The 14,860-nt window shown below is 38.6% G+C and overlaps 1 protein-coding gene across 1 annotated transcript; it reads left to right on the forward strand.

Moving 5' to 3' along the window:
- Window positions 1–1,002: 1,002 nt before the first annotated feature.
- LOC121375811 lies at window positions 1,003–2,406 on the forward strand. Its single transcript, XM_041503467.1, has one exon. The coding sequence runs from the start codon at window positions 1,072–1,074 to the stop codon at window positions 2,278–2,280; it is 1,209 nt and encodes a 402-aa protein (XP_041359401.1). The 5' UTR covers window positions 1,003–1,071; the 3' UTR covers window positions 2,281–2,406.
- The last annotated feature ends 12,454 nt before the right edge of the window (window positions 2,407–14,860 follow it).

Consider the following 14,860-nt stretch of genomic DNA (forward strand, 5'->3'; position numbering starts at 1 on the left):
GACCACATCCTGCTCCAGTGGTGCTTTACTTTAAATAACACCATAATATTGTATATTATAAAACTTATATCAAGTCCTGGTAATTGTAAGGTCCCACCCACACAGATGTAATTAATAGTATGTACCGGCCTCGGTGGCGCCATGGCAGGCCATCGGTCTACAGGCTGGTAGGTACTGGGTTCGGATCCCAGTCGAGGCATGGGATTTTTAATCGAGATACCGACTCCAAACCCTGAGTGAGTGCTCCGCAGGCTCAATGGGTAGGTATAAACCACTTGCACCGACCAGTGATCCATAACTGGTTCAACAAAGGCCATGGTTTGTGCTATCCTGCCTGTGGGAAGCGCAAATAAAAGATCCCTTGCTGCCTGTCGTAAAAAGAGTAGCCTATGTGGCGACAGCGGGTTTCCTCTAAAAACAGTGTCAGAATGACCATATGTTTGACGTCCAATAGCCGATGATAAGAAAAAATCAATGTGTTCTAGCGGCGTCGTTAAATAAAACAAACTTTACTTTTTTTTAATAGTATGTACTAGTACTAGTAGTTAAAATGCTGAGCATGATAGTCTTGGGCGTACTTTACAGGTTTTATTAGCACGGGTCCTGCAGATTATTTTGTCAGAACAGATTGGTCGTTCATTTGACGCCTTGAGACCCACCCCCCCCCCCCCCCCCCCCCCTTATACCACCCTATTATTACGCCACCATTAGGTTTACACTATTTGCGGGTCTGGAATAGATTTGTTTTTCCTAGTTATTATAAACCGATGTGCACTGCATGCAGGTTCCTCCTACAACACTATGGCCAGGCGCGGATCTAGGAGTTTGTGAAGGGTGGGGGTGTTGGGTATGGTAAGAGTTCTCTGGATATTTGAACAAGCTTTTTTGTCTTTGCTGTCGGCGAAAACAATGCTTTTTGGCTACCCCCCCCCCCCCCCCCCCTGGATCCGCGCCTGGTGACCTAATACGTAGGTCATGATGTTCTCCCAGCTTCCGGAAATTCCAGTATCAGGTTTCTTCGGTTGAAGAAAACAGCAGAGGTACACCGAGACATCGAAGGTCAGCCGAGTTATGAATTTACTAGGATTATTGCTCGTCATCACACAGTTGGTACTTATTAACATTTCTCCGGTAGGGTGTAAGCCGAACACAGTTGATTCCAAAGTGTCTAAAGAGATTGTGATATTTGGAGGAAACGGTTTCATCGGTTCAGCTACGGTGGAAGAGTTACTAAAACGGGGTCACACACTGACACTCATTAACCGCGGGAACTGGTACTGGGACTCGGAGCAGACGATCAAGCCGCGCGTGCAACACGTCACCTGTGATCGAGGCATCGCGCTCACGAAATGTGAGGAAATGGTTAAGTACGTCGAAAATCTCAACTCAACAGTTGGCGCCATTGTCGATTTTAGTGCTTTCCAACACTTCGCTGTCGTCGAAGCGACAAAACTATTTCGGGGTAAAGCGGATCTGTACATTTATATCAGTTCTGATTCGGTGTATGAAGTGTGTTTGAAAAATCATTCGAATCCTTCAAGAGAAACTGACGCTGTGCGACCGAATTCGATAGACGAACGTAATACTCTAGCGGAAAAAGATCACTACGGTGACAGCAAACTGCGATGTGAGGAGGAACTGTCAGCCCAAAGACCTAACGGCGGGATTCCGTTCATAAGTCTTCGACTACCTGATGTAATAGGACCACGTGACAACACATACAGGTGGTGGATATATCAGATGTGGTTGCGACTTATAAAATATCTCGAGAAACCCGTATCCGTACCACGTGACCTTCTGAACCGACCACTGAGTTTGGTGTATTCCGCAGACGTGGCCAAGGCAGTTGTCGTGTGTTTGGACCCCACGCCGGAAATGCTGGATCAGGCATTTAATATTGCTTTTGAAGAGACTCCGTCCCTGTTAGAAATAATGAACACCATGAAAATGATGCTGAATTTAACGGATATTTCCATAAAAACAGATTCAGGAGACGAACCGTTATACCTGTTTCCATCAGTTCGTTTAGGACCAGTAGACATATCAAAAGCTCGAGACTTGTTGGGGTGGACCCCAACACCGTGGCTTCAAGCTGTTAACGAAACTATTGACTTCTATGAAAAGGCAATTACAAATCCGGTTTTTGAAACGGCTAAGAAAGACATCATTCGTACTATGCAGACATACTTTACAAGCCGTCCTCTTAAAGTTTTGGTTGGTTTGAAGAAAGTTTACGGTGTAACTTACGAAGGACCAACGTTATCAAAAGACGAACTGTGATTTGCTTTGTGGTGTTTAGTAACCATCGTATTTTTATATGTATATGTGTACCTTGTGTAACTCATGCGATGTATAATCTGTGCGAAACTTACCAGTTCTAACCATTATTAAAATGTACCTAGTATAGAAAGAAATGTTTTATTTAACGACGCACTCAACACATTTTATTTACGGTTATATGGCGTCAGACATATGGTTAAGGACCACACAGATTTTGAGATGAAACCCGATGTCGCCACTACATTGGCTACTCTTCCGATTAGCAGCAAGGGATCTTTTATTTGCGCTTCCCACAGGCAGGATAGCACAAACCATGGCCTTTTTTGAACCAGTTATGGATCACTGGTCGGTGCAAGTGGTTTACACCTACCCATTGAGCCTTGCGGAGCACTCGCTCAAGGTTTGGAGTCGGTATCTGGATTAAAAATCCCATGCCTCGACTGGGATCCGAACCCAGTACCTACCAGCCTGTAGACCGATGGCCTGCCACGACGCCACCGAGGCCGGTACCTAGTATAGAGGATGCTAACTTTAAAATAGTGTGTGGAACATTGTTTGTTTCTTTAACGACACCACTTGAGCACATTGATTTATTAATCATCGGCTATTGGAACATTTGGTAATTTTGACATATAGTCTTAGATAGCGAGTCTTAGAGAAAAAACCCGCTTCATTTTTCCATTAGTAGCAAGATAACTTTTATATGTACCATTCCACTGACAGGATAGTACATACCACGGCCTTTGATATACCAGTCGTGGTGCACTGGCTGGAACAAGAAATAGCCCAATGGGCCCACTGAGTGGAATGAGAAATAACTTAATGGGCCCATCGACGAGGATCGATCACAGACCGACCGCACATCAGGCGAGCGCTTGACCACTGGGCTACGTCCCGCCCCTTCTGGCTGAAACCACGGGTGTTCGGGTCCTGGTTGGAGTTTATGGGTGTTCAATTAGTACCACTCGGTGGAACGAGCCATACCCTGTGCTGGCGTTTATACCCGTGGCTGAAACTAACAATTCCCTGCTTAAGAGTATTCATTTTTGTACACATGGGACCTAATTCACAAAGTAGATCTTAAGCTTTCTTAAGCAACATCTCAACATAGGACCTAATTCACAAAGTAGATCTTAAGCTTTCTTAAGCAACATCTCAACATAGGACCTAATTCACAAAGTAGATCTTAAGCTTTCTTAAGCAACATCTCATCATCCTCGTACGTCTGTTTGCATCAATGGGCTAAGTCTCGTTCCAGCCAGTACACCATGTCTGGTGTACCAAAGTCCATGGTATGTGCTATCCTGTATGTTGGATGGTGCATATAAAATATCACATACTACTAATAGAAAAGTGTGGCGTGTTTCCTCTCTAAGACTGTATGTCAAAATTACCAAATGTTTGACATCCAGTAGCTGTAGTGGTGTTAAACAAAACAAACTAACTGCACTGTGAGATCGCAAAGTTGGTGTGGCTCTTTGCCGTACGCCAGAATGTTGATGTTGACACCCAATAAATATTTAGTGTTGAGGACCAAGGGCAGTTCTCGTTCCTGCCAGTGCTCCACGACTGGTATATCAAAGCCCGTGGTATGTACTACCCTGTCTGTGGGATAGTGCATATAAAAGATCCCATGCTGCTAATCGAAAAGAGTAGCCCATGTAGTGGCGACAACGGGTTTCCTCGCTCAATATCTATGTGGTCCTTAACCACATGTCCGACGCCATATAACCGTAAATACAATGTGTTGAGTGCGTCGTTAAATAAAACATTTCTTTCTAAGGACAGACCCAATACATATTTAGTGATGGGGACCAAGGCCAAAAGGGCACATGAATTAACTCCCTGAATTACATAAACACAAATGTAATAGTAATGGACTGCTGTATGAAACTACGAAAATATCGTTTTCCTTGATGTCCTATTCCTGTGTTCATTGTAACTGTCATAAACATTCAACATCTATCTTGGCTGTGATGTTTTGGTTGGTTGGGTTTTTTTTTTTAATTTAATTTTTTTTTTTTTTTTTTGGACGGGGTGAGGGGTGGAGGGTATTATTATTAAAGTTACTTTTAAATACATGGGCCTTTCTAACACGGCGTGTCTAGAAATATTTGTCAGTAGTCAAACACCATGACTCACGTGAACTTTGATCGGGAGTAAGTCTTGAGTAATAGAAGGACGAGTCCATGATTTAAAGAAAGAATGGGTTGCATACAACTTAGAAACTTTTTCACCATACTTAGTAATGAAAGGGCTAGTAAAAAAGAATGTACACATTAAAAAAATGAGGTGCACACGGTGTGGAATTTAGTCACAATACTAGATAGTATAGTATATTTTAAAAAATTTAAATTTAAAAACTAAGATATTAACCCATATGACCCTTTGTATCAGAATTTTGTTCTTTATTGTGTAGGAACCACGTTTACTTGAAACAAACAAATGTCGCTATAAATCATAGTCGACACAGATTAGATCCTTCTGGGGGTAAAAATGTTTTGCTTTATTTTAGTTGTGAAAGAAAGAAAGAAATGTTTTATTTAACGACGCACTCAACACATTTTATTTACGGTTATATAGCGTCAGACATATGGTTAAGGACCACACATATTTTGAGAGGAAACCCGCTGTCACCACTACATGGGCTATTTCCGATTAGCAGCAAGGGATCTTTTATTTGCGCTTTCCACATGCAGGATAGCACATACCATGGCCTTTGTTGAACCAGTTATGGATCACTGGTCGGTGCAAGTGGTTTACACCTACCCATTGAGCCTTGCGGAACACTCACTCAGGGTTTGGAGTCTGTATCTGGATTAAAAATCCCATGCCTCGACTTAGCCCGAGTACTCTGACTGTAAGAGAGCTAGACGGACATTTGGACATAAACACGCTCTCATTACAGTCAGAGACCAACCTATGTCTTTTTTTGGCAATTCCTGACTACCAAACGGTAGGCAACGAGTCCCGCTCTAATACCACAACAATCCTATGTTTGACGTCAAATACCTTTACATCAATCATTTTCGAGTTAAGTGATACAAAAAAATCCACATATTAATCACTAATACACTTACTACAGAAAGAAACCCGACAGCACCCACATTCAGCTACGCTTCGTGACACTCCGTCGCAACAATTGCAAAGCTCGGCGATCTATTTCGAGACGTAGACCACGTGATCGCGCACTGGGCGATTCCGCCTTGTGCAGCAGTTACAGGGGCCGTCTCATATCAAGCGAAGTTACAACATGGAAGAGTTGGCTAATGCCGTTTTGGATGAATTTGGATTTCATTACGTCATTAAACCAAAACAATTACACATTATTGATTCCATTTTGAATTTGAAGGATACATTTGGGGTGTTATCGACAGGATACGGCAAAAGTATGTGCTACGTACTGCCTCCTCTTATGAGACGACCCCTGTAACTGCTGCACAAGGCGGAATCGCCCAGTCTCGAAATAGATCGCCGAGCTTTGTAATTGTTGCGACGGAGTGTGACGAAGCGTAGCTGAATGTGGGTGCTGTCGGGTTTCTTTCTGTAGTATGTGTATTAGTGATTAATATGTGGATTTTTTTGTATCACTTAACTCGAAAATGATTGATGTAAAGGTATTTGACGTCAAACATAGGATTGTTGTGGTATTAGAGCGGGATTCGTTGCCTACCGTTTGGTAGTCAGGAATTGCCAAAAAAAGACATAGGCTGGTCTCTGACTGTAATGAGAGCGTGTTTATGTCCAAATGTCCGTCTAGCTCTCTTACAGTCAGAGTACTCGGGCTAGCCTCGACTGTGATCCGAACCCAGTACCTACCAGCCTGTAGACCGATGGCCTAACCACGACGCCATCGAGGCCGGTTTATTTTAGTTATGTGTCAGCCATTAGATTACATTTAATAAGTATTAAATAATTGTTATTGACATAAAAAAAAAAAGTAAAAAAAAAGTAATCGAAACTGTTTTATGTCTGAGTGGGAGTGGTGGGGTGGGGGGGGGGGGGGGGGGGGAATGGATATAGTTATCAGCTCTGTTATAGTTTCATAAAAGTTTGACATTGAGAAACGAGACTAGGTAAAGTCTTGTTTCTTAGTAATTTTCATTTTTGCATTAATTATCTGGCCTGTTTTATTTCACTATTAAAGTAGCTAATGTAAAATCGTTATATGTTACTTGTTTGTGAACAATGTAATAAAAAAAACATGTTATTACCACCTTTCAATATAAAATTCAGTTATCTAATAAATAAATTAATCAATTGGCCGGTTTTTCAGGATTGGTGATACATAATGCAAATAGAGACTTTGTTTAAGTATATACTATGGTTATTTTTACAGTGACGACGACGTAGCATATCAATGAGATAAGCCGGGGACTGGTGGAATAAGAAAGGACCATATGTCTCGCGTGTTTAATGATGTCGGTCATTTTGTGTTCATTTCTTATACCAATAAAGCATTGAAGAGATCGTTAAAGTTTGTTTTGTTTAACGACATCACTAGAGCACATTGATTTATTAATGGTCATTTATTAATTTTGATATTTAGTCTTAGAAAAGAAACCCGCTACATTTTTCCATTGGTAGCAAAGGATCTTTTATATGCACCAACCCACAGACAGGATAGCACATACCACGGCCTTTGATGTACCAGTCGTAATGCACTGGCTGGAAATAAAAATAGCCCAATATGGGCACATAGACTAAGATCCCCTGCGCGTGCTGTAACCTCACCGTGGTGCAGGGGTGTAACATTCTCTTTGAGAATGGCCAATACAGCACAAATCCCCTTGTTTTCTTCGAGATACAATTGAAATTTTGAGTAAAAGTCAGTATCTATCTGTGATATTTGTATTTTTGCACACTTCTTTACACTGTTTTTATTTAAATCTTGAATTTTTATATTGATGTTGATCATCACTTTATTTGTTTGCATTACCATAGTTTGACACCCAATAGCCGATGTATTTTTCGTGCTGGGGTGTCGTTAAACAGTCATTCATTCATTCATTCATTCATCGACTAAGATCGATCCCAGACCGACCGATATCAGGGGAGTGCTTTACTACTCGGCTATGTTCCGCCTATTCAAGAGATCAAGCGCTCGCGGTCGATTTTGTTTATTGGTTATAAGCATTTTCACTCCGGAATAAGTTGTATTACTAGTATGCTAGAAAAGCTACCCACCGTTCACTTGATATGCTGTTGTCATATTCTCTACGACCAGTACTATATGCGTAGGCCCTACTTATAAATCCAACTCACATCTAGCTACCAGGCCAGTGCTTATAAAACCTTTAGAATCTAGACTTGAGACTAATAGAAAGAAGGAAATGTTTTATTTAACGATGCACTCAACACATTTTATTTACGGTTATATGGCGTCAGATATATGATTACGGACCACACAGATATTGAGAGAGGAAACCCGCTGTCGCCACTTCATAGGTTACTCTTTTCGATTAGCAGCAAGGGATCTTTTATATGCACCATCCCACAGACAGGGTGGTACATACCACGGCCTTTGATATATCAGTCGTGGTGCACTGGCTGGAACGAGAAATAGCCCAATTGGCACACCGACGGGGATCGATCCCACATCGACCGCGCATCGAGCGAGCGCTGTACCACTGGGCTTCGTCCCGCCCTCGAGACTGTGAGACACTAATGTCATGACAACGCTATACAAATTGAATGCGCGTGACGTCATTAGAGATGAGTCTGGACTCTACCGGTAAATAAATAGAGATTATTATACGAGCTTGTGTGTCGTACTGATTTTAAGAAACGAGTGTCAGGATTTTTGTATTGCCCGAGCGAAAGCGAGGGTAATACATGAATCCTGACACGAGTTTCGTAAAATCAGTACGACTCACACGCGAGTGTAATAATTTCTTTATTATCCATATTATTGTTGTTGTTTTCTTTATGAATAACAAGACCCAACTCAAAATGTTTCAGCCACAACTAGGAGATGACGAAATGACGTCATATTTCAAATGCTAGGACTGGAGAAATAATGTCGTGTTATGACGTCGCTTCCCAAAATTACGTCATTACACTTGTTATTACATGTGTGCTTCGTATGATTATTATTAACTCGGTTATGTTGAACCATATGGATAATAAAAGTTTTTATTACCCTCCTGGTGAAGATATAACGGTGTCGTACAAATTTCGTACGCACCACCAGGTGCGTATTACAAACTGTATTTTGATTTGTCAACAGGGAACAGAGTTAATTTCGATTGGTTGGACAGCGACCTTATTAGCATAACGGGACTATTTTTTTCATTCATAATTAATATCAAGGTCAGTAATATCCACAACTTTTACTACAAATGTCATTCATTAAAAGTTGATGTAAACTGGACCGCGCGAGAAATATTTTTAAATAAAAAATAAAAATAAAAGAATGAATAGAACAATAATTAAACATATTCATTTTATTTATTATGTGGATTTTTGGTCTAAAATTGTTATTGTCAGTTGTGATTTGTGAATTCATCATTATTAAGGTCTACGACAGTAATTTTTTGGACCCTTGTTTTGGCTTCGTACACAATAAATAAAACCAATCCAACGTTAATTTTTTTCATATGATATGGTAGATTTTTATTTTTTTAAACTTAATATTTTTTGTAGAATTATGAAAAAGTAAAATATACCGACCTGTAAACAGCGTTGTTTGCTTGTTGTAGAAATTTAACAGGGGTCAAGGTTAGTAGACCAGTTTTTATTTTAATGTGGCGATGCATTGTAATAATATAGCTAATTTTGAATTTGAATTACATCAGAATTCCAATGACGTCACTTTGCACCTCCTTACAATAACCACAAACTGGGTACATGACGTTTCCGTTTTAAGAATGCTGGACAAAATCCAATGCAAAATTTGTATTGATTTTTTTTTTTCGAACATTACTGAAGCACCTGAATGTTTTTGAAGAAAATTCTTTGATTGAAAAATTGTACATTTTACGAAATATGGATTTCAAGTGAAATTACGGTAAGATATGCTATATTTATTGTGTACAAAGAAAGCCAAAACAAGGGAGCGAAAAGTGACTGTCGTCGACCTTAAAGTTATAACTTTAGTTTTCCCGTGAACTCAGCTGTTTTTGCAAGCTAGGCTACACGTTTTTAACTGCAAAAACACTTGTTATTCTCTTATTGGTTGGATTTTTGGTCAACAAATTGTTATTGTCAGTTGTGATTTGTGAATTCATCATTATTAGCATAACCAGTGCCAGTGGGGTAACGGGAACATTTGTTTCTTGGGGGCGTTTTGTTAAAATATGGAATTATGCATTAGTTTTACCAATTTTTCACCCAATATGAAAATAAACATATATTGATGCATGTACCTTACAGCTTTCTTTAAATTAAAAAATGAAACCCGATGGAAATGTATGGGGAAGTACGTCTACACCACTCCCCTGAAAACATCACTGAGAAGTAGCGGAAGTACAAAGAACTATTTCTCAATGCGGCGGTACGTAGTCGTGCACCGGCTAGTTATGCAAATCAACATCCGGTCTTGAAATAGGCTACAAAATTGATTGATTAATTTATTTATTTTTCATAATTTGCGTGATTTAAAGGAGGGTAATAAATAAAATACCACACTCGTTTTCGCTAGATATCATTTTTACGAAACTCGTGAACTTCCCAAACGTATCTGACCTCACTTTCGTTCGGTCAGATACGTTTGGGAAGTTCACTCGTTTCGTAAAAATGATATCTAGCGAAAACTCGTATAGTATTCTATATTTATAAGCATGGGCAGATCATCCGACAAAAACTAATAGAAGGTATTCGGCATTACCAGCATTATGCAAAAACTGATATATTAAAATGAATGCACAATTTGCTGCCATTGTGTCGGATATGTTATTAAACAACAAAATACATTTAATATGTAAGTATAGTAGTTTAAAGGGGCTCTGTTGATCGGAAATATTATGTTACCATGTGGTAACAACCGCGATAAAATGCTTAAATTTTGAATTAAACTCTGAAATGTGCCTTTTATTAAAAATAAATTACTTCAATTATTATGGTCGGTTTGTTTTGTCTGTTCTGAAATAAAGTTATATTCTATTTGTTTTTTTAACGGTGCAGGTTTTTGTAATGTTTGGGGTGGTGGTGGTGGTGGTGGTGGTGGTGGTGTGTGTGTGTGGGGGGGGTTTGTTGTTTTTTTGGAGGGGGGTCGAAATCATATTACATCTCTGTTGGTGAGAAGGGGTGGGATCTAGCTCAGTCAGTGGGCCCATTCTTTGATTGGGCTTTTCTCGTCCCAACTGATGTATCAACGGTCGTGGCACTTGCTGCAGTGTTCGTGGAAAAGTGCATATTTATAAAAGATCCCTTGCTGCTAATGTAAAAATGTAGTTCGGGTTTCCTCTAAGACTATATGTCGGAATTATCAAATATTTGTCATCCATTAGCGGAGGATTATTAAATCATTGTATGCTAGTGGTGTCGTTAAACGGAAGATTATTGTAACTCTGGTAGTAAGAGGCAGCTTAGTCCAGACTAGACCCGTTCTAAAGTAAAAGGCGCACATACAAGTAAATTGATACATTCTGAGAGTGCAAGTTATACTTGTTTAAGGAATCTAAAATGCAGTACTAAAAGAAAATCGGTTAACTATGTGTGTGCGTACGTATTGTGTGTTTGTGTCTGTGTTGTGGTATCGCAGCAGCAGCAGCAGCAAGAGTAGTAGTAGTAGTAGTAGCATCAGCCTCTAGTAGTAGTAGTAATAGTAATACTAGTAGTAGTAGTAGTAGTAATAATAATAATAATAATATTAGCAGTAGTAGTAATAATAGTAATACTAGTAGTAGTAGTAGTAGTAGTAATAATAATAGCAGTAGTAGTAGTAGTAATAGTAATACTAGTAGTAGTAGTAGTAATAATAATAATAATAGCAGTAGTAGTAGTAGTAATACTAGTAGTAGTAGTAGTAATAATAATAATAGCAGTAGTAATAATAGTAATAGTAATACTAGTAGTAGTAGTAATAATAATAATAATAATAATAGCAGTAGTAGTATTAGTAATAGTAATACTAGTAGTAGTAGTAATAATAATAATAATAATAGCAGCAGTAGTAATAGTAATACTAGTTGTAGTAGTAGTAGTAATAATAATAATAATAATAGCAGTAGTAGTAGTAATAGTAATACTAGTAGTAGTAATAATAATAATAGCAGTAGTAGTAATAGTAATACTAGTAGTAGTAGTAATAATAATAATAATAGCAGTAGTAGTAATAGTAATACTAGTAGTAGTAGTAGTAGTAATAATAATAGCAGTAGTAGTAGTAGTAGTAATAGTAATACTAGTAGTAGTAATAATAATAATAATAGCAGTAGTAGTAGTAGTAATAATAATACTAGTAGTAGTAGTAGTAATAATAATAATAGCAGTAGTAGTAGTAGCTGTAGTAGGCTAGTATCAGCAACAACAACGTGAAGTAATAGTATCGGCAATCGTCGTAATTATAATAATAGCAGTCGTTGTAGTAGCAGCAGCAGTAGCCGTGGCAACCTCAACAACAATGGGCGCAGTAATAAAAGGGGATGAAAGGTACTTATTTATTTTTGGACTGTCCTTTTAAAATGTTCCAAAATATATAAATATTCGGCCGAGCAGTCAATACTTTTATTTTTGGGCTTGTTAGCTTTTTATTTTATTTATAAAATTCTATTAACGTTTTCACTAATTGCTATTTTTAAAATTCTGCCTTTATTTCAACTCTAACCTCCCCAATTCCACCCCACCACTTCTGTCCCGGACCCAATCACTGCCGAAGTCAGAGACTGTGCCTGGGAGAGACGTGCTTGAACCTTGATTGGATATAGGCACGTTAATATGTTATCCAATCATTTCATTTTAACTTATTTTCGTGCTTATATTATCCAATCCTATCGAACTAAACGACAGTAGTAGTAAGAGGACGTAACCATATGTCTGACGCCATATAACCGTAGATAAAATGTGTTGAGTGCGTCCTTATGTTTTTTTTTAGTAAGAGGAGACCCTTTTGGCATGACCAGTCTGTTAAAACTACCCGTGATTATGGTGTGTATGTTATCTGGACCTTCCTGGTATAGCCCACTATTGGCGTATCACAGCCGCTGTTTCAGTGGCTATAGATCCTGTATAGGGCGTGACATTAATTTGTTCATTAGAACACATTTTGGTTTGCCTGTGACTGTCGACAAGACTGTTTAAAATCTTAGAAACAAAAACGATCGAAAAGTGAAATTTTGTAACATATTTTATGATGTATTCAATACAAAGAACATGTTATAATGCAGCGACCGTTGTCGTCCTACTAGGATTTGTGTTGCCTGAGATATCTACAAATACAACTACATTAACTACACGTACTACTGCAACTGATAATGCAAGTGGAACTGTAGTTAATGCGTCCTCTGCGAGTACTCTGTCAGTATTAAAGACATTTGCTAGTATTTCTACAACTGCAACTGTTAACTCTTCTATGGGTAAACCTGAAACAACTGAACATACTATTGTGTCACCTGCAAGTAAAACTAACGCATCCAAAATTACTACTAAGTCTCCTACGAGTGCAAGTCAACGTAAGTTTGAATCGAGTGATGAGAAAACTTTGGCATGGATACTGACGGTCATAATGGTCGGATCTGGCCTCATCATCGCGGCAGTGGCAGGTCTCAGCTGCTATCTGAACCGTGCACCCAAACGTAACATCTCCAAGTACCTTTCCGAGATGAAAAACAGAAGAATGGTTGGTGACAAGACGTCCATTGAGGTTGATCCAGAAATGTTGTACAAGCAGAACGGCGGCTTCGACTACGACATGGAGAACGACGATGACGACGAAGCAAGACGTCAACAGTCACAACACCGCTCGGTTATGTTTGAGAACACCTAGCGTCAGTGACTGTCAGCTACAAACACTCAGACACTGACTGCTGCAGTGAATTCCGATTTTATTTATTTTCTCTTGACCGAAGATAATTCGCTAAAACATTTGGAATATTTGTGTTAAAGTTACTGGTCCTTTTCTGTATATCCAATAGCTGTTAAATAATTAATTAATTAAAATGCTTTTGTGTAGTCGTTAAAGAAAACCAACTTTAGCTGACCCAAGGTTTTGAGGTACGTACCTTTTTTGTTCGTATAAAATACACAAAATTTGCTAAAACTGACATTTGTTATTTAGCAAAGAAGTTGTCAGTGATGTAAATAACGACAAAAAACACTTCAGTAGCCGAATATATATTCTTCTCTGCCTAATAACTAGGGTCAGTTTCTTTAATATGTTTGTACATTACTGAAAACGAAAAGACATTTACGAATATGTTTGTTTTATAGTTATTAAGTTTATTATATAGTTATATATATATATATATATATATATATATATATATATATATATATATATATATATATATACAGGGGCGGCGCAAACGTAGCGTCTCAAGACTTGAGCTATTTTGAAAATGAGATTCAAATTCGAAAAATGGTTTCAAATCAGCGGTCCAAGTCCCATCTACATTGAAATTGCTCGTTAATATGACGCCGAGCTTCAAATTAGCGGTTAACTTCAATTTAATGCTTAATACAGTGAATAGGACCCTGTGTCGGGATGCAAACCTAGTACACCATCGATGTCTGTGTTACCATATATTTAGTGGCAAGAGGTGCGGGTTTTTTTCGTTTTTTTTTTTTTTTTTTTTTTTTGGGGGGGAGGTGGACAAGTAGTAAAGCAGTCTAGGGCCATTTCTTATCACAATAGCTGAGTTATGTACTATCTTGTCTGTGGGATGTTGTATGTAAAAGATCCCTTGCTACTAATTTGAAAGAGTAGCCCATTTCGTGGCGGCAGCGGATTTCCTCTCTCATTATCTGAGTGGTCCTTAACCATATTGTGTTCGACGCCATATAACCGTAATTAAAATGTGTTATGCGTCGTTACATACAACATTATTTCTTTTATATGTGCCTCGGCCCTTCCAGCAGACGTGATAACACATGCCATGGCTTTGGAGATACCAATCGTGGAGCATTTGTTGGAACGGGAAATAATTCCTTTCAAATTTAACAGTAAAAGAAAAGACTTGAGATTTTAAAATATTTTATATTACAATAGAACACAAGTGGCACTGATTTATGGGCACCTTTTAAATGTTAGTTTGTTCTAGCCCCATCCACCATGGTAATAATGAATCCGCTTGAAGTGCTTGGGTCGTAGGATTGAACATCCTCGGCGGACCCATTAGGGTTTTTTACGTCCCAACCAGTGTTCCACGACTGGTATATCAAAGATCGTACTGTTTACTAACCTGTCTGTGGAGAAAATGCATATAAAAGATTCCTATCTACTGATGGAAAAATGTAATGGATTTCCTCTTAAGACAACTGCCAAATGTCTGACATCTAATAACTGATCAATCTGCTCTAGTGGTGTCGTTAAACAAAACAAACTTTACTATACGTTAGTAGTGGTTTAATCGTTTGGAACTTTTCCTTTAATTGTTTTATTTATATTTTATAAGGGGGATAAAAGGAAGAAGTGATTTTA

Source organism: Gigantopelta aegis, chromosome 6, assembly GCF_016097555.1.
Source record: "Gigantopelta aegis isolate Gae_Host chromosome 6, Gae_host_genome, whole genome shotgun sequence".
Taxonomy (NCBI): Eukaryota; Metazoa; Mollusca; class Gastropoda; order Neomphalida; family Peltospiridae; genus Gigantopelta; species Gigantopelta aegis.

Excerpts from the sequence above, each read along its gene's own strand:
- LOC121375811 (XM_041503467.1), top strand. The coding sequence starts at position 1,072 with ATGAATTTACTAGGATTATTGCTCGTCATCACACAGTTGGTACTTATT.